The sequence below is a fragment of the Corvus moneduloides genome, chromosome 14 (assembly GCF_009650955.1).
Source record: "Corvus moneduloides isolate bCorMon1 chromosome 14, bCorMon1.pri, whole genome shotgun sequence".
Classification (NCBI taxonomy): Eukaryota; Metazoa; Chordata; class Aves; order Passeriformes; family Corvidae; genus Corvus; species Corvus moneduloides.
In genome coordinates this window covers 959,952-978,752 of record NC_045489.1, presented here as the reverse complement: position 1 = coordinate 978,752, position 18,801 = coordinate 959,952, and the positions used below count along the sequence as shown (strand labels likewise).

Genomic DNA, 18,801 nt, shown 5'->3' with positions numbered 1-18,801 from the left:
GCACCCAGACGCGCAGCCACAGCAAAGTTTCTTTACTGCTTAGAACAGTCCCAGTGGCACCCGTGGCCCCAGGTCACCGTATGCACCATAGCAGCAGGTGGGGGTGTCAGGACACCCCAGGGGCTGCGCAGCACGTGGCAGCCAGATTGCAGTGGCAGGTGGTTTGGGCACCCCTGCAGCTCTAGAATGGTAGAATCGTTTGGGTTGGAAGGGACCTCTAAAGGCCATCTAGTCCAACTCCAGAGATGGGCAGGGACATCTTCAACTCGGCCAGGTTGCTCAGAGCCCCATCCAGCCTGGGGTCTTGAATGTCTTCAGGGGTGGGACATCCACCATCTCTCCAGGCAACCTGTGCCAGTGCCTCACCACCGTCATTGTAAAAAACTTCTTCCTTATGTCTAATCCAAATCAACCCTCCTTCATGTTCGTATGAGTGGTCCTGGGCAGGCAAGCACATTCCTGTCCCCCTGCCACTGTGGGGATGCACTGGGACCTGCTGCCACTGCAGGACCAGGCAGTGCTTGGCCTGTGCCACAAGCACCCTCTGGCTGCTGGTGCAGCCCAGTGCTGCCCATCCCCATGTCCACAGCTGGCTGGAGGAGCCAGTGTTCAGACAATGCTGTGCCTCACGCCGGGCTCAAAGGGTGCCTCGAGGCACAGAGGGGTCCCTGGCGGTTGCCGGCGGCAGCACACACAGTGCAGGAAGTCAGCGACGTTGTGCCGGAAGAGCTGGCGGCAGGGGTGCAGGTACTGGTAGAAGAGCAGCATGAAGTAGATCCCCAGGCAGTAGCCGAGGAGCAGCTGCAGCACCAGCAGTGGGGTGCAGACGTTCTCATAGGCATCAGTCTTGAAGAAGTACCAGAGGATGACGAGGGCCGTGTTCTCCGCCAGCCGGGCCACGTAGTACACGGCCAGGCGACCCCAGTTCTGCGACTTGTCGATGAGGTCTCGGTCAGCTAGCTTGAGCTGCACGGCTGACCAGCAGAACATGTTGATGCTGGAGTAGAGGAGGGTGAAGGCACAGAGCACCACCACCGTGCCCAGGCGGCTGAAGTTCTTCTCGATGTTGTCAGGCAGGCTGTTGCCGCTGCGCCAGAACTGCACCCAGGGCAAGAAGAAGACCACCAGGAGGTTGGCCAGGGCGATGGGAATGATCCAGTGCTTGAAGACGGTGCTGAAGAGCACGAGGACGGCGATGCGGGTGGAGATCTCTAGGCTGCGCCACAGCACAATGCAGAGGAAGGCCAGTGGCCGCAGCTGGACCTTGTAGTCATCATACTTGACCTGGATGGCCAGGATGTTGCAGACAAGCGCTCCGTAGGTGACTGACACCAGGCAGATGGCCATGAGGACGGCTGCAGAGGGAGAGAGCAGGGGAGTCAGGCAGTGTTGGAGACCAGGCTGTGTCCCGTCTCTCCACTGCCTGGGGTGCAAAGTGTGGGGTGACAACCCCCGGTGGGAAATACGGGGTACCAGTCCCAGGGGAGAAGCACAGGGTGCCAAGCACTGGGGCTCGCAGCAGAAGGAACAGCTCATGGCTGGTGGTGACAGTCCCCATGATGAGGCAGCTGTGGGGGGAGCAGCAGGAGGCTCGGCTCCCCAAGGCTCTCCCTACACCAGTGAAACCCAAGCCTTGGCCAAACCAGAGCCATTTCTGTGGTTGGACCATGCCCCAACCCCCCTGCCCTGTGCAAGAAATGCTGCTCAAGGGTAAGTGGGGCAAAGTCTGTGCTGCGAGGCCCCTCTGCCTTCATCCCAGCCAAGAGCCACACCACTGTAGCCCCAGAAGCATCCCCAGAGCCAGCCTCATCCGAGGGCTGCAAAGCCGAGGTCATTTGTAGGGAGTGCTGGCAGCTGCTCACATTCAGCGCAGAAAAAGTAGAAGAGTGCAGCTGGTCCCATCCGTGCTGGCTGCCAGCTGTGGGGCTGAGCTGACACTCCAGCTGCGAGGGAATCACCCAAAACACATCATTTGGTGTTTGCTTCCTGCATCTACTGCTAGAGGAGCACTGGCACTCATTCTTCCTGTGCGTCTGCAACTCCCCAAAATGCCTTTGCAGGGGGCTGTGACCAGTTAGGGGGTTTCTACGGGACATCTCCTGTGCTTCCCTTTCTGTGGGCACAGATAAAAAGGTCTGGGCTCCCAGCACTGCTGGGAGAGCGGGTGGGTGAGGGCAGTTCCTTCACCCAGCACTGTAATTGGAATGGTGCAGGAGCACGCCTGCATGCCCAGCTCGGAACCATGCCAAAATGGGAGTTAAAAGTTTGCTCTGGCATATCCACCCCCAAGCACATAAACATCCTGGGAGCAGGCGAGGGAGCCTGGGAGTGGGAGTGCTGGGCTGGGAGCTCTGGCTGTTAGAAAATGTGCAGAAATAGATCCAATGGAGGGACTTTAGGGAAGCCAGAGCCTGTAGCTAGATGGAAAAAAATGAATGGAGATTGAAGCAGGCTAGGGCAGGGACCTGTCCTGACCCTCTTATGAGACACAGCACTGGGTGGATGGTCTGGTTCTGGAGGGCAGATATCCACAAGCACGGGTCTGAGAGCAGAACCTGCCACCTCAGTCATGGCCTGCTCCTCCCACTTTGCATCACAGCAAGCAGGAAAGCAGAGATCTGATGAGTGCCCAACTTCTGTGGGTTGTGCTCCACATTTAGGGGAGTCCAGTGGAAGCTGTGTCATTTTGCCTGGATGTCACATCGGCACAAGCAGCTAAGGAGCTGCCGCCGTGCCCTGGTGGGGTTCCTGGGGAGCCCACGTGTCAGGCGCTCTTACCTCGGGCAACAGGGACGTACTTCTCCAAGACGCTGATGTAGAGCTGGAGGGTGAGCTGCGGGGTGGAGCCCAGGAAGGCCTGGATGACGGCCACGCGCTTGAAGGCGTTGCGGTGCGTGGCCAGCCGGCGCTCCGAGTGGCCCACCTCCTGCTCCATCTCCACCTCGTAGCCCTTCCGCAGCCGCCGCTTGCGGGTGATGGTGACGTAGGGCTCCTCCTCCCTACCTGACCAGCAGTACACCAGCAGGGCCTCCATGCACCTGTGGGGACACAGGAGCTGTCACCCCGCCAGCCTGCCCGCTGCCCCCCACTCCCAGCAGCTCCAGCCGCCCCTTGCCTCGTGCTGGCCAGGCCCTGCTCCTGCTGAGTGCAGCCCAGCTGATTTGGGCAACTGTCCAGCAGTACTGTGGGCAGTCCCTGGCTGGTCACACCAGGACCATGGGGATGCCCAGTGGCTGCTCCTCTGCTCCAGCACTGAGGATGAATCATGTGGGGCAGAGGGGCAACAACAGCCCCAGCGAGGGCTGAAACAGCTGCTGGAAGAGGTGCAGCATCCAGGGTACAAAGCAGTGGCTCTGCTGGGAGCTGCAGCTACAGGAAGGTGTTAATCACCCTTGGGTTCTGTTTTCCCAACTGGCAAGAACCTCTTCCTCTAAGCAGAGGCAAAAGAAACTGTGATAGTGTCTTTGATCTCTCATCTTGAGCAGAAGAAGGCTTCCACGCTTCCTCCTTGGTGGAGACAGCAGGAAGGGGAGCACAGGGTGAAGCTGTGTGTGGCATAGGCAGATAAGGGAGAGCTTCCGCAGCCCCTTCTCCGTGGGGCCCTCACATGTGGGCACAGGTGTGACTTTCTGCCGTGCTGCTCCCCGCTGCAAGGACAGGGGGACCCCCAGCCCCTCCACACAGTCATGGGGTGGGTATGCATGGCCAGAGGCAATCAGCTTGGCTCCTGCTCGAGGACCAGCTGGCTCTGGGACCAACAGGACATCGTTATTTACGAGTGCTTATCAGGACAGCACAAATTGCTGTGTATCAAACCCAAAAGGAGTGAGGGTTTAGGATAAATTCTCTCGACAGATCAGGCCAGCACTCACGACTCTTTGCAAACTCTAACAGGAAAATCGTTTCATCCCAAAGGTCTGGCTTGAAGAGTAGTCCCAGCTGGCTCCCAGTGCCCTGCCAGACCTTCTCAGCAGGCTGGGCTCCATCTCCAGCCCGAGCAGCCGGATGAAGCAGCCTTCCCCAGGCAGCCCTGGCTGGCTCTTACAAGCAGCTGGGCAGCACTGTACCCATCTCAGAGAGCCTTGGTTGGTGTGGTGAGAGTCACGACACTGCTGTGGGCCAGCACAGGCTGGCAGCACCGAGGCAAGGCCCCCCAGGTGGCTCTGAAGATGAGACATGGTGACGGGGACACAGCTGGCACCCTGCTTGTTTCCAGTGACAGAGGAAGTGCAAAGCAGGCCACAGTGGTTTTGGAGCTCTCTGGGTACAGAGAGCCCCAGAGCGTGGCTGCTGGCCTGCCCTTGGGGACGGAGCCCCACAGAGATGGTGGCTTTGCCATGCCTCCTGTTGTGCATTCTCATGGAGCAGGCTGCCCAGGATGATGACAGGCCAGGAGGCACCACAGCATTCCCAAGGAATGAGGGATCAGCTTGTGCAACATCCATCCAGCCCCTTACTGTCCTCTTCCCAGCACAGTCCAGTGGCCCCTCAGTTCCCATGCCAGCCCCACTCCTGCACCTAACTCTTCTCCTCCACCTCCCATAACCCCCACCGAGTCCCACTCCTGGCCCTATGCAGGACACCCCAAGAATCCGACTATGTGCCCGAGGGCGTTGTCCAAACGCTTCTTGAACTCAGACAGGCCAGGTGCTGTGACCACTTCCCTGGGGAGCTCCACCACCCTCTCTCTGGGCGTAAAACCTTTTCCTGATATCTAATCTAAATCTCCCCTGACTCAGCCTCATCCCAGGTCAGTATTCACCCTCAAGCACCCACCGGGGATTCCCATCTGTGCTTCCAGCACAAGCACGGTGATGGCAAAACCAAGAGTCTGAGTGAATCGCTGGCTGCCTCCCGGACCTTGGGCAGAGCTTTCCCAGCAGCTGGGATTCAACAGGCCGGCAGAGCCGCGTCCTGCCCGGAGCGGGGTCCAGCAGCAGGAGCACCGGTAGCAGCACCGGCGAGCAAGGGGCCCTCGGGAGCAGCAGTGCCGGGGAGGAGGGCCGGGGAGCGGGCAGCAGAGCTCCGGGCACGCCGGGCACAGCTGGCAGACGGCGCCGGGTGCCCGTCCTGCCCGGCACCGCTCCCCGCTCTCCCCCGGGTCCGCGCAGGGGTGCCGGGGTGCCGGGGTGCCGGGGTGCCGGGGTGCCGGGGTGCCGCGCTCACCTGATGACGGGCCCGAGCTGCAGCAGGTGCATGAGCAGGACGAGCGGGCGGTCGCGGCTCAGGTCGCGGTGCACGAAGATGAGGGTGAGCTGCACCAGGACGGAGGGGCAGAGCACGAAGAAGACGGTGAGCGCCAGCCAGAAGCGGTCGTCGGAGTGGCCGTAGGAGAGGCAGAGCACGGCGGCCGCCGCCCCCTCCCCGCAGAACAGCGCCGTCGAGAAGACGATGCCGAGCGGCAGCTTGGCCCGCGACGGGGCGGCGGCGGGCGGGCAGCCCCCGCTCGGACCGTCCATGGCGGCCCCGGCCCGGCCCGGCCCGGCCCGGGCGCTCAGCCCCGCCGCGGCGCCATCCCGGGCTGCAGCGGAGAGAGGAGCCGCGCTGCGGGGCGGGGCGGGGCGGGGCGCGGCTCCCCCGCCGCACCGAGCCCCGACGGGCGGCCCCGCACCGGCCCCGCCGAGCCCCGCGGCCCCGGCACCGCTCCGGGACCGCCCTGACTCCCCCCGACCCCCCAGCCCGGGGTCCACCGGCCGGGCATCCCCACCGGGACCACATCCTCCGGCCCGGGGCCCCGGCTCCTGGTACCCCAGCCCTGCCCTGGCCACCACCCTCCTGCTCCGGGAGCCCCGTTGCTACTGTGCCCTGGTCCCCATCAGGTGTGATGTCCCTGCCCCAGGACAGCTCCACTTGCACCCTCTGCCCCGACACCCCTGTCTTGGACCAGGATCTTCTACTGAGGACTCCCCATCTCTGCAGGGAACCGCCCCCCCAGGACACCCCCAACATGGCCAGGACCCACACCCCAGCACCCCGCTGCAACACCCACCTCGGGACTCCCGTTCCCCAGACACAGCGCTGACAATCCCATGCGATGCCTTGTGTGTGCCCCGGAGCCTTTGGAGCCCTGCTCAGGGCCCCCCCATCGAGTCCAGGCCTGATCAAGTCCTGGCAGTTACCAACACCTCAAGATGCAGCAACACATGGAGGGTCCCTGCAGGGGAGAATTGTCAGGTAGCCCCGGGGACACTGGGGTCCCACCATGGGGCAGGAATGATGCCACTGTGGGTGCCAGCCTTGCCTGAATCAGACAGCTGCCAGAGAGCTGCCTGCACTCACCCCCACCTCAGATCCGGGGCCTGACCCCCGCTCCAGACCCAGAAATGGAGCTGGGCCAGGGCACCACATAGCCCTGAGCTCGATGGGGCAGCATGTGGGAGGGAGGGCGCTGCCAAGGCAGGGAGCATTTTGGTATCTTGCAGGACAAGCTGTGTCAGGGACACCCCTTCAGGTCCACAGAGCACCTGGTGTGTGTATCAGGATTTGGGAACTATGTTACACAGGAGATGTAGCTCCTGCATCTTGAATGTTCGTGCTTCCAGGTGTGACCTTGTGCTACGGCTGACCAAGAATGCTTTTCCCATCACCTTCAAGGACCCACCCTCAAGACAATGGGATATGTGGGCTCACTGGTGGAGCCAAACCTCCCACCACTCAGTCCCACATCTCTCCTGTGTGTCCCACCTTGATCACCTGTACAGTGGTGGGAACACCGGGCTGTCTGGGCTGCTCCCCACCTCCATGGCCGTGGGGGTCCCTGCTCTAGCAGCTGCCTCCAGCACCAGCCCTGCCCACCTTTCCCCAGGAGCGGTGGTGTGCACACAGGCGGGATGCACACACGCTTTCCTGAGCACCCACTGCCTGCCAGATCACTGAGTCCAGCCTGGGCACATGCTGGCTGGCTGGGACAGATGGGGCAAGGCAAAGAGTGTTTGACATCGGTCCATTTTCCCCAATTTAGGCAGACCAGGAATTTTTAGGCAACTCTTAAAAGGCTCTCAGTGCTCATCCCTCAGCAGCTAGGCCAGCTCACAAGGAGGTGCCCACGTTAGTGATGGAGACACTGCCCACTCACCTGCCCCATGCAAGCCAAGAGCACAAAACCTCCCAAACCACACACACAAGAGTTTTCCCCATTTCACCAGTCTGGAAGCATTACCAGGGCTATTGGGCTTATCAGCAGCAGGGCTGAGAATAAAACAGCCTGAGACGTTGGAGGCCACATCTCCCACAGCAACAGCTCCCACACAGAAGCAATCCCTGTCCCCGCAGCTGCTCAGAGCTTTTCCTTCCAAGGCTGAACAGCTGCTTTGGGAAACCACAAACCCCATGAGCTCATGGGGACTGGCCTGACTGGCGGGAACAGGAGATCTACGTGTGACCACTCAGCTCTGGTATGATAGTTACATATTTTCAAGCTGTTTTTGGAAAACATCCTCTCCAAAAAAAACTCTGGCAGGGCAGAGGGTGAAGGGAGCAGTGTCCAGGCAGAGGAGCCCACCACCAGCTGCTGGTGACCGTGGCCAGCCAGGGTGGGAGCTGTGCACGGGAGCAGCTGTGCCTGGCTGGGTGCTCAGCCAGCGACAACACATCGGGTGGCACTGCCAACTGCACCCACGGCTCTGTGTGAGCAGCAAGAGCAGCGTGCCGTTTGTACCATTTATGCAACTTCCACTTATCCAAATTAAAAGCATTCCCCAGGAGTCTGGCAGGTCACCAAGCCCTCAGCTGAGCAATGCCTGGGCTTCAACTCATCATATTTTTAACTTCAGCTTCCCCTGCTTCATGATGAAATACTTAAGAGCAATTGTTTAAGCAAGCAAGAATTCCAGTCCTGTATCCATAAGCCCCAGAAGCCGTCAAGAGGAATGGAGAGACAAAACCTCACAGCATTTTCCACACCAGTTATTATCCCATTTTCTGTCCCAAGCACAGAGAGGCAGTGAGCTGTTCACGCTGTGAGTCACCTCTACAGCCTGACCCCACCTGTTCACAGCTCAGTGCTGTAAACAGCAGACAGACCATAAAAGTGATGTGGGTCACAGATAGCACCAGCCAGAGCTCCTGTCCCACTGCCCTGACACTCCCTGTCCCTGCCAACTCAGTGCCTGCGCCTCTGCCTGCGAGCCCAGCACAGCTGGGGCTGCACAGGTGCCCTGGGACACCCCTGTCACAGAGAAACTGCCTGACCCAGAGCTGCCACAGGCCAGCAGGGACAGCCCAGGTGCTGGGGACATCCTACCCAGGTGTCCCCACTCTGCAGTGGCTGCATCCTGGACCAGCAGAGCTGGTGGCTGCTGACTGGCCTTCACTCTGGAACCTCCCAGGAGCAGAACAGCCCCTGGGCTGGTGGATGTGAAGTGTTATGGAATCACAGAATCAGAGAATCTCCTGAGCAGGTAGGGACCCACGAGGATCATTGGGGATGCCCAAGGCACCAGCTTGTGTCAATTTTCCTGTGGCTACAAGTGCCTGCCCTGCCCTGGAGAGCATCCCAACTTCATGAATTTCTTAATCCCGGCCTTCTTTTTTTTTTTAATCCCAGTGTTCACACAACACACGTTGCACAAAGAGCAGTGGCCACCCACTGTGTGAAACCGCAGGGTTTGCTGTGCAGCTTTTCCAGCCCCTTGGGTGTGCCAGGGCATTTGTGTGGGGGGGGTGGGAGCAAGCTTCCTCACCGGCTCTCACTCAAAATAGCCCCGTCTGCTTTACACATGCCTGCCTGCCTGGCAGCTCAGCTCCTGTAAAAGGAGAAGAGAAAACTGTTTGGAAAAGACAGGGAGCTCTGAGCCAGACCCTTAAAGAGCCCAGGTGGGGAGAGCTGCCAGCCTGCTCCCCAAGCTCTCCTCTCTAGGACCCAGAGCAGACACCGCTCCCAGAGCGCTCGCTGGGACATGCCGAGAGCACGCTGCCGCCTTCCCAAATATAGCCCTGCACACAGAGGTGGAGCAGCTGCTCGGGGTGTGGGGATGGCCAAGCTCCCTGACTTCAGGGCTGAAACCTCCTCAGGAGCACAGTCTGTGCTGGGGATTAAACATTCAGCTGGTGCCACACGCAGCGACAGTGGGGATGTGTTGATCAACCCCATGTGCTGGATGAAGTGGAAATCACAAAGCGTCCCCCAGCTTGACGGGTATGTGAGACGGGACACAGCCGTGTCCCCTCAGTGCAGCCACGCTGCCCTACCGGCAGGGCTGGGAGGTTCCCAGGAATCTGTGAGCTGGGAATTTTTTACTTAGTTTGGAAATAGCTTTGCAAATGACTGGTTTCCACAGCCTAAACTGTTTGGATGGTGCATTGCTTTCACAGTAACTCAGCTGTATTTTTTCCTGCCCCAGCAGTCTGTGGAATAGTTTCTGGTTGGGGAAATATTTATTCCATTTGCTTCATCATGCGACTGCTTTTACCGCTCCAGTTCCTCATCCAGCTTCACTCTGAACCTGCTGGGAGAGAACCTGGTATCTGTGCTGAGGACCTCATCCCTCTAAATCTCACTGGAGGCTGTGCTGAGCCCACTGGGACCTGGGCATGGAGCTCCGTGCTGCCAGGGCCAGGATGCTTGCAGGCAAAGCACAGGCCATGTCAGTGCTGCCTCATGACTTCAATTCTTTAACAAGAAAGCAGAGTTACCTTTGGGTGCATTTATAGGTCTTTGCAATAATTACACATTTTGAAGTCATGCCTCCTTGGCTGCAGCCCCAGCACAGGCAGCGGGTGATGCTGTAACACTAAACCAGGCAGGAAGGGTTAAAATTACCTTTAATTAAGCGATTCCCCCAGCCCCACCTGCTGTAAGAGTATACACAGTGCTAACCCAGCCAGGCTGCGCCTGCGTGTGCCCTGGGCACCCTGGCAGGTGGGAGGAATAGTTTATGCTCCCCTATCCCCCGTGCAGGAAAGCAGCAGGACCACCACAATGCTCTCAACAAAACCACTGTAGGAGCCTGGACAGGGTTTGTAGCCACTGCAGGGGCTTCCCAGAGCCGTGTGCATGGTGCAAGAAACAAGGTGGCAGCTTGTCTTGCAGCAGGGAGCAGAGCAAACAGAGCACTCAGATCCAAGCCTCTCCTAGAAATTTGTGTATGCTTTGGCTGGGAAGCACGCTGCCAGAACTGGGTGAAAAGCAAACAACTCCCTGCATGCTTCCTGCCTGCTTCTGCATCCAACGTAGGGTGATGGTGCCAGTGTGGGGGAGCAAAGAACACTCTGGAAAAAACAATCTCCCTTACCCAAAAGAGCTCGGGGAATGGTTGCCCACAATGGTTCATGGCAGTAGGGTGCAAGCCATCCCCTCTCCCCGGTGCCATTCCAGTAAGCCGCTGCGGTGCCCCAATTCCTCACCAAGAGGTCTCGGTGTCACAGGCTGTAAATATCCCGTGTTCCCAGCCTGACTCCGGGGCGTTTGCCTGTAATTAGCTCTTGGGATTTGGGAGCTGGTGTGATCCGGGGTTATCGTTATCCACCAGCGCTGTGCTGGGATTTAAAGGGACAATGCGGCTGTCTGCATATCTACCACCTAAGTGTGCTGTCATATGACACGTTAAATAGAGAGAAGAGTCTCTCCTCAAAGTCTGTGTGTGTCCTTGCCCACCACAGAACCCTTTTCGGGCAGAGTCAATGAGGTTCCAAGCAAAGCAGAACAGCTTGCTAATACTTCTGCCAGGACTTTTCGGTCTTTGCCATCCCCTTGGCTTTGGTGTCACCTCAGCTCAGGGCTCTCAAGGCTGCAGGCAGCCCCTATAGCTCTGCCCACTGTGTTCCCTCGTGAACCATCATTCCCCACATCCAAGCTTCCCGGCCGTCCCCCCCACTCTGCTGCTTGCCCCAGGGGTGCTAGGTGGGGTTCCCAGTGTGCCCGATGCCGGCTGGGGCACGTACTCACGGGGTCTAGTGAAGCCAAGGCAGGGCAGCCCGCCAGCCCGCGGCCATCTGCGCTTCTCCGTGGTCCCTGTGGTTTCGCCTCATTCCCTCTCCTGCGGCACTCCAGCGGGCAGAAATAGCCCCAAAGCACGTGCTGCCTTCCGGGGAGCGATGCCAGGAGCAGGCAGCCCCGGCGCCCCGGGCACAGCCCTCCCTCAGGGGCTCCTGGCAGCACTAGAGGGTCCAGCCCAGCACCGTGCCAGGGCACAGCCTGGTTATAGCTCTGGTGAGGAACATCTTCATTTATCTGCCAAGATAAGAAATTCTGCCTTAGAGTTTCTCACCTGGCAACAGTCACCAAGGAAACGAGAATGGCTGCTGCGGGTCCCTGCTGGCACTGCCTGGGGAGCCCCAGTGGCCCTGGCAGAGGGTGTCCGGCTGCACTCCGGCTGGCTGGCTGTGCGGGCAGAGGGCCGGCTACCCACTCGTAACCTGATCGCAGGCCCAGCAGAATGCACGTCAGTGTGGGCTTGGCCCTTGTGCCATCTCTCCAGAGCTGTGTGGGTTTCACCAGGTTTGGGGTGGATTTTGCAGTTTTCCTGGCTGTTGATCCTGGTGTGCATGCATTGGGAGGCATGACCTGCAGTTGCCTCAGGCTCCTGGGCGGGTTTTTCTGTCTCCAGCACTGGTCTGAGCAGGGATTTTTGACACTTGTTTTAAAAGCAGTGGCATCACAAGTGCTCAGAGATCTCTGGAAATCCATTGGTGCCAGAGGGAGACCAGATCCTGCTGCCCCTCAGGAAGATGAGCCACTGCCTCCAGGGCTGCCTGGCACATGGCGCTTCCCTATTTATAGCACCTGTAGTCATGCCCCTTCCCATCCCTGCCGGGCTGTCCACTCACAGTGCCACCCCTAAACACAGAGGCAAGAGCTGACACTTGGAGCAAATCATTTCAGCCCTCATACAGCTAATTCTGCAAAAAGCATCCCAGCCCCATGCTGTGTGTGAACCTGCCACTGCTGCTGCTCCCAGCAGGCTGCTGGCACAGGCACGGGACAGACTGGGAAAGGCCATCAGGCTGGGGACGGGGAAGTGCAGCCGCTGCCCCACCATCAGCAGCACAGGGGTGACCAGTCACCTCAAATAGGGCATGTGACTGTGATATCAGAACAGGAATTTCATCAGCCATTAGCCATGCATGGCTCCCTGCCCATGGCAGAGATCTGGGGCAGCTCCCTTGCCCAGGATGGGTGCCAAGTTTCCCAACAGTGTGTGGGGCTGGAGAGAAGGGCATGGGGCCATGCCCATCTGGGCTTGAACCCCTGGGGCCAGGACAGTGTCTCAGCATCTTTGGCCCGTGGCTGGTGCTCAGCTGGTCGAGGCAGTGTTGCTGGTGCTGGGTGGTTTATCACGGACTGAGGTGAGCCAGCAGGCTCCCTGTTTTGGCCTTTGAAGGATCTCATGTCTTTGTCCCTCTGGACCCCACTTCCCCCCCACCAGAGCTCCTGCAGCTCAGACATCCCTGTGTGACTTCTCCTCCACACCCATCAGTGGCAGCAAGCCAGGGAGGGCAGCTCTGGCTGGGAAAAGAAGCAGGAAACCTGAGAAGCAAGATAAGAGTTTCGGAGCTGAAGATCAAGGAGCTGGGGCTTTTTTTCCTCCACTCCTTGCCCTGTGGTCTGAAGGTCCCCACCACTTCCCTGCTCCCAGCCAGGCTCCTGCTGGGGCTGGCTGCTGTTTCTACCCCAAGCAGCACAGGACCTGCTGCCACTCAGGCAGTGCCATGTTAGGGCGCAAAACACAAGCAGTGAGCAGTGATGTCCCCCAGCCCAGCTCAGAGGGGACCCTGGGTGAGCAGCAGAGCTGTGCACACCATGAAGGGGATGCTCCTTTCAGGGGCTGCAGGGAAACATCCCCTCAGGGATCAGGCAGCAAGAAGCCAGAGACGCCGTTCCTTAGAAAAGTCACTAACTCAGCCCATGTGGGCTGTCAGGCAGTGTCCCCACCACAAGCCATTCTCGCCAGGGATGGAGACACAAGGCTGCCAGCACCACGAGGCTGCAGTGGGGTGGATGAGGCAGTGCCGTGTCACCCAGCGTGGCAGGCAGTCCCACAACACACCGTGTCCCAGCAGCCGCTGGCCTGGGCCGACCCACCAGGATTAAGGAGCCTGCAGGAGTAAGTAATATAAATCCAGATTAGATTTAAGCAGCTGCTATGCAAAGGGCATGTGAGCAGAGGCTGTGCAGTGGGGATGAGCAGGTGAGAGACTGACTCGCACACCTGTGATGTGAGGGGCTGTGAGAGCAGGGTCTGGCCGGCAGGTCCATGCCCGTGGGGTACTGCCCAGAAGGACGGATTTTGTCTCCAGGCTTGGCTTGTGCACACCAGACCAGAGGCAGCAGTGCTGTGCCGTGGGACAGGACAGCCCAGGATGAAGAGAGAGCCCAGGCAGGAGGATGAAGCACAGGCACACGCTGGGCTGCTCACTTCGTAGGTGCTGGAGAGAGGCCACCCCTCTGCACGGGGCTGCAGACCATGTTCCACCTCTTCTCCCACTGCTGGTCGTGGCTGCAGGCCATACAGGAGCCCGTCAGGTAGGTCCCTGTGCCCACTCCCGGGGCTCCTGGGGATGACAATATTTACCCTTGTGTTTATGAGCGGTGAGGGCACCAGTGTGGTGACAGGGTGAAACAGGTGCCCATTGCAGGAACTGTCCCCAAGCTGCTGAGCAAGGCACAGCGTGTCCTCGCTGCCCCCCAGCAGGCAGGAGCTGGCAGGCAGGGGAGCAGGCTGGGCAGGGATGCAGATGCAGGTTCCAGTGGGATTCCAGCTCTGCAGAGTCAGCGGCTCCCCAAGAAATCTGGGAAGGATGCACTGAAACACCTGCCTTGTTTGCATGTGTCAGGACACCCAGGTTAATTCCCCCACAACAGCACTGCAAGGAGGTTTATGGTCCTCTCCTTCTAGAGAGGACACCTTACCTGCTGTAATGCTGGAGGTGCAGCTGTGCCACCTCTGCTGCCATGCAGCCTGGTCTGTATGTTTAAGGAAGAAAATGATACTGCAAATAACTACAGTGGCTTGTCAGTGGCAGAGAAAATGTTGTCTGTGTGGCTCCGGTGGATCACATTGCTGGAGACTGGACAGGGCTGTTTAGCAACAGGAAAAACACCTGAGTCCAGGCAGAAGCTCATAAAATCGTCCTTGCTACCTTTCCCTACCTGTGTATGCTCAAAACTTACTGCCAGGGAAGGTGTAATCATTGACTGCATATAAGGAAGAATCATGTGGGCCTGTACATATAATTGCTTAATCCTATATGATATGAGAGTAAATCCTTGCCATAGGAAGCACCTTGAAGGCTTTGCAGTGTGGCTGTCCCATGGTGTTGGGGTGGTTCCAGGCACTTGTGCCTGTCCTCACCCTCTCCCGGGCACCAGGGATTGTCCCTGCACTTGCCCTCAACTCAGACAGAACCTGTGTCACCCTCCTGCCTCTCTCCTGGCTGAAATGTAGCTGCCATGGGCAGGGTCCTTTTCCTGGGGGCCCGCAGTAGTCACTGCTGCCCAGGGAGCACAGCCTTTTTCTGGGATGCTCACCTGCTGTTGTTGCCCCCCAGGAAGGTGACCCTCCTTGTCATGGGGCTGGACAACGCAGGGAAAACTTCTGTCATCATGGACATAGAGAGAGGTGAGGAGCAGCACAACCCCAGAGCCTGCCTCAGATGAGGCAGCACCTTTATGGTCCTTTCCAACCAAGTGCCCAAGCTTCGAAGGACCAAGACTCCTGAACTACAGCCGCTCTTCTAGGGAAGTGTGCAGGGCACCAGCCGTGTCCCAGGCAGCCCTGGAAGAGGGAGTGGGGATGTGGCTGGGGCAGGAAGGGCACAGGCATGCTGCTGGGCTCCGGGGCAGCTCTCTGCCCTCTCCACACCCGCAGCGCTGGCCGGCGAGGTGCTGCGCGACGCGCAGCCTGGCCAGACCCGCCTGCGGGTGGACAGGTTCGAGGTGACGCTGGTGGACCTGCCCGGGGGCCAGCGCTCCCGCAGCGCCTGGCGCAGCCACTACAGCGAGGCGCACGGGCTCCTCTTCGTCCTGGACTCCGGTGACCTGGCGCGGGTGGAGGAGGCCCGCAAGGTCCTGAGCCGCGTCCTGAGCCATCCCGATGTCTCCGGAAAGCCCCTCTTGCTGTAAGACTGGGTCGATGGGATGCAACCTCTGAGGCAGAGGGTGAGGGGTGGAGTGGGAACCTGTTGCTGGGGTTGTGGGCTGCAGCGGGGGTGTGCTGCCCAGGGAGCTGTCGGGGAGTGCCGGGACATGAGGACCCCAGCAGTGCTTGGGAGATCAGAGCATCCGTGGAGAGGAGCTGAGGAGGGGGCTCCAGTGCCAGGTACGGGCTGGGGCAGTGCTTCACCTAATCGCAGCCAGACCGGGAGACAGCGCGCAGCCTCCCCCGCCGCGGCCCAGCGAGGCACCAGGGGCCGCGGTGACGGGGACGGCCGCTCTTCCCGTGCCCCAGGCTGGCCAACAAGCAAGACGCGGCGGCCGCGCTGCTGCCCTGCGAGCTGATCGAGCGGCTGTGCCTGGAGCGGCTGGTCAACGAGAACCGCTCTCCCTGTCGCATCGTGAGTGCGGGGCTGGCTCCGCTCCCCGCTCCCCGCTCCCCGTGCCCGCGGGGCTGCCGCCGCCGCTCGGCGCTCCCCGCGCTGATCCCCCGCCCGCCCGCAGGAGCCCTGTGTCGCCAAGCGGGTCCCCCCCGCCGGCCCGGCCCGCGCCACCCTGCAGGGGCTGCGCTGGCTCCTCCGCGCCGCCGCCGCCGCCCCGGCCCTGCCGGCCGCTGCCCCGGTACCTCCCGCCCCGAGGGCCGCCCGAGCCGGCCCGCCCGCCCGCAGGTGGGTGCGGGGCTCCGCGGGCGCCTGTCCCCGTCCCCATCCTCCCCCCGCAGCGCTCGTTCTCACCCTGCTGGGCTCTCTCCCCCAGGGACCGGCCGTCCCCCGGGGAAGAGGGCGCGGGGAAGAACGGGGAGCACCGGGCAGCGCGCCCCGTCTGCCGCCTCCTGCCCCTGGTGAGTGAGTGACACCCCCGGGGTGGGACGGGGTGGAAGAGGGGCTCTGCCACCCTCTCCTCATCCTCCTTTCCCCGCCCAGGAGGAAAGCACTAAGGGCCCCAGGAGGAGGAAGAGGAAGGTGAAGAAGAAGGGCTTGGGGCAGCCAAGCCCAGCCGACGAGCTGGAGGGACCGGGAGTAGGGGGTGACAGCCGTGCAGGGGCTGCCGGGGGGCTGCTGCTCCCCAACAGGGTCGGGCAGGAGGAGCCCGTACCCACCAGGATGGCCACCCCCCACTCAGGTGAGAGGGGACTATGGGGGGCTGCCAGCTCTGCCAGCACCAGCATGTCAGAACCTCCCTACAGGGAGGTTGCCAGGCCTGGCGATGTGGCAAAATGCTGGACCACTGGTCCCTGCCACCTCCATCAGCTTTGCTTGCAGATCAGCTGAGTGCAGAGCCAGGTCAAAGGAGTCCGAAGAGGAAGAGGAGAGACATCTGAGCATCTCCACACGGGAGAATGCATGGAAGCGATGGAGGACTGCAAACCCGCCAGCAGCAGTCCTCTCAACTGGCTTGGTGACAAAGGCATCCTTGCTCAGGTATGGTGCCTGACATTTTTTATTTCTCCATCCAGCACAGGGCATGAAAAAGAAAAAAAAGAAGAAAATCAAGAACAAAATCAAGTCACAGGAACCTTCTCTGGAACAGCAGCATGAGGAGGCCTCAAGCACCTTTGGTTGGTATTTCTCAAGACAGATTTTGCTGAAGCATCAGGGTTCTGGCCTGCTGGCAGTGCAGGGACACTTGGCCATGGGGTGCTTGGTGTGGGGACATGGGCACAGGCAAGTGCTGCTGCAGGGCAAGGGAGGGGCTGTTGTGGAGGCAGATGCTGCTGCCTCTGCTGTGAGGTGGGATGCAGGGAGGCCACATGAGTGCACTGTGCTGGAGCCGGGGGTGTCCCTGCAGCCCTCACTCAGCACAGGTTGCCAGGTGGACAATGGAGCTGGTCCCTGGTCAGTGCCTGACTGCTCCCCTCATTTTCAGATTTGTACCGCCGGGCGATGCTGGCTCTGAAGATGAGGCAGGAGCAGAGGAAGCAGACTTCGGCCATCACCCCCTGAGCAGGGGAGGCACAAAGCAAGGTGTGTGTGCTCCTAGAGGACCCAGACTGCAGTGGCAGCGGGACCCACGCTCATGCAGAGCTGCTGGGGTGCTTGGCCACGGCTGGCAGAGCGGGGAAATGGGTCCTGGGGCATAAACAGCACCATTGTCCCCTGCATGGCTTGAAAACCAGGGATCCACAGGAGTGAGCCAAAAGTCCCTTTGTAAGATGCCTCTCTGGCAGCCGGGCTGCAAATTCATCTGAAAAGGGAACAGCCGGCCCCTTGCTGCCCCCTGTTAGTATTCTGTGGAAGACTCCGCTTAAACCCGGATAAGTCTGTGGAGGAGAGGAAGATCCGAGCAAACATCCCAGGGGGAAAGCCTGTCTCTTGAATTGCCCTATGCCCTGGGAAAGCTGTCTTGGCAGGTCAGGGGCTGACCTGGCCCGTCAGTCACTCCCTGGCTACTGCCTGGAACAGTCTCATTTCCTGATGGTGAAAGTGGGAGAGCAGTCCCAGGTGGTCTGCAGAAGAGCTCCGCCCAACCCTCAGCCACATCTGGCAGGGCTGTCAGGACTCTCTTCACACCCTGGAGGAGGGCAATACCCGCGTTTGTGCATCCTGCAGCCCGTCAGTGAAAATTTAAGTTCAATGGCAGCTGGTGGCAGAGGCTGCTGGAGGCTCCTTCCCCAGGATCGTTCCTCCTGATCCTGCCATCCCTCCAGGAGAGACATTGCAGCAAATCTTCCCGCGTCACTGGCAGCCCGGCACTCTGCTGCCCCGGGTGGTCCCTGATGTGTGCTCGGCTCAGCTCTGAGACGGGACAAGCAGCAGCGCATCGCGTCCCGACACAACCCGCCTGTGACGGGCCGTGTCCGTCCGACTGTGCTGTCCCGGGCCCGAGCCGGGCCGGGGACTCGTGCTGCCCGGCTCTGGCAGGGTGCCTGGGCCGGGAAACCAGCCCTCAGCCCTGGAAACACCTTACGTGGAGCCGGGAACTGGGGTAACACCTGCAACAGTGTTAGAATGTGAACTTGCGTTAGTCACCTCTGCTCCCGTGGTGGTTAGTGATTAACAGGCACTGCCTCTGTGGTCCGGGGAAAGGCAAATCACTAAAGCCCTTCCCTTGGCAGGGCTGAAAAGGGAGAAGAAGAGAAACCGTCTACTTTGCCTTGCCAGCCTGCCATAAAGTTCTGTCGAACTCTGCCAGATTCAACTGTTGGTGACTACAGGGATTATTTGTAAATAAATTGTAAATAACAACAGCAGAAGTTAATACTGCCCTGTAAATACAGCGGTTCCAGCAGCCCCTTGTCTCAGCCTGGTGGAGTTCCCTGCGATGTGGGTGCTGGGGGGTAGAGGGTAAAGTGGGGACCTGTGCTGTGATGGAGCCTCTTCTCCTGGGATGGGTGTCCCTGGGGGTCGTGTCCAGGCTGCCAGCCACGTTCCTTCTGCTGGGGTCCCAGATCTCCACAGCATCATAGGGAGAGAAACATTAAAATGTATCCCCTCTAACACCCACTTCTCACACAGCCACTGGGTTTGGGATGAGGCCAAGCACTCCCATACAGCTGGGACCACGAACCAGCCCACGGCCTGCTCACTGCAGCTCCAGAACCGGGTGGGGAGCAGGAGCAGAGTGGGTTTGGGAGCATCTGGCACGGGCGGCTGCAGCCAGCTCCCGCTGGTGCTCCCTGCAGCTCCCGACACCGCAGCTCCTTCCAGCGAGCACGGAGTGCCCCGTGTGGCACCCACAGCCAGAGATGTCCAGCAGGACAAGTCACAAGT

General features: G+C 60.0%; 3 protein-coding genes across 6 annotated transcripts; 2 read left to right on the top strand and 1 right to left on the bottom strand.

Moving 5' to 3' along the window:
- Positions 1-17: 17 nt before the first annotated feature.
- On the bottom strand, positions 18-10,956 carry XKRX (XK related X-linked). Its single transcript, XM_032124448.1, has 4 exons — positions 10,886-10,956; positions 5,167-5,521; positions 2,779-3,038; positions 18-1,355 (listed from the first exon to the last, which is right to left on the bottom strand). Exons 2-4 carry the CDS (start codon positions 5,457-5,459, stop codon positions 610-612), a joined length of 1,299 nt encoding a protein of 432 aa, XP_031980339.1. The 5' UTR covers positions 5,460-5,521; positions 10,886-10,956; the 3' UTR covers positions 18-609.
- On the top strand, positions 5,458-5,900 carry LOC116451085 (vegetative cell wall protein gp1-like). The gene is made up of 2 exons (XM_032124219.1): positions 5,458-5,819; positions 5,888-5,900. Exons 1-2 carry the CDS (start codon positions 5,458-5,460, stop codon positions 5,898-5,900), a joined length of 375 nt encoding a protein of 124 aa, XP_031980110.1.
- A 2,177-nt stretch (positions 10,957-13,133) lies between the features above and the next one.
- ARL13A (ADP ribosylation factor like GTPase 13A) lies at positions 13,134-18,321 on the top strand. Of its 4 annotated transcripts, none has more exons than XM_032124319.1 (8): positions 13,134-13,462; positions 14,488-14,558; positions 14,808-15,057; positions 15,387-15,492; positions 15,848-15,932; positions 16,015-16,213; positions 16,548-16,649; positions 16,958-18,321. In XM_032124319.1, exons 1-6 carry the CDS (start codon positions 13,404-13,406, stop codon positions 16,026-16,028), a joined length of 585 nt encoding a protein of 194 aa, XP_031980210.1. In that variant the 5' UTR covers positions 13,134-13,403; the 3' UTR covers positions 16,029-16,213; positions 16,548-16,649; positions 16,958-18,321. The 4 variants fall into 4 exon arrangements, with proteins under 4 accessions (XP_031980210.1, XP_031980211.1, XP_031980209.1 ...); XM_032124320.1 differs by having other exon boundaries at positions 16,015-16,649; positions 16,958-17,055; positions 17,208-18,321; XM_032124318.1 differs by having other exon boundaries at positions 16,015-16,649.
- The last annotated feature ends 480 nt before the right edge of the window (positions 18,322-18,801 follow it).

What these genes read in the sequence shown, in the direction of transcription:
- LOC116451085 (XM_032124219.1), top strand. Translation starts at nt 5,458, where the DNA reads ATGGCGGCCCCGGCCCGGCCCGGCCCGGCCCGGGCGCTCAGCCCCGCC.
- XKRX (XM_032124448.1), bottom strand. Translation starts at nt 5,459, where the DNA reads ATGGACGGTCCGAGCGGGGGCTGCCCGCCCGCCGCCGCCCCGTCGCGG. An exon ending in CAGCTCGGGCCCGTCATCAG is followed by an intron (nt 3,039 to 5,166) that starts GTGAGCGCGGCA and finishes GTGTCCCCACAG; the next exon opens with GTGCATGGAGGCCCTGCTGG. An exon ending in GTACGTCCCTGTTGCCCGAG is followed by an intron (nt 1,356 to 2,778) that starts GTAAGAGCGCCT and finishes CTCCCTCTGCAG; the next exon opens with CCGTCCTCATGGCCATCTGC.
- ARL13A (XM_032124319.1), top strand. Translation starts at nt 13,404, where the DNA reads ATGTTCCACCTCTTCTCCCACTGCTGGTCGTGGCTGCAGGCCATACAG. An exon ending in GCCATACAGGAGCCCGTCAG is followed by an intron (nt 13,463 to 14,487) that starts GTAGGTCCCTGT and finishes GTTGCCCCCCAG; the next exon opens with GAAGGTGACCCTCCTTGTCA. An exon ending in ACCGCTCTCCCTGTCGCATC is followed by an intron (nt 15,493 to 15,847) that starts GTGAGTGCGGGG and finishes TCTCTCCCCCAG; the next exon opens with GGACCGGCCGTCCCCCGGGG.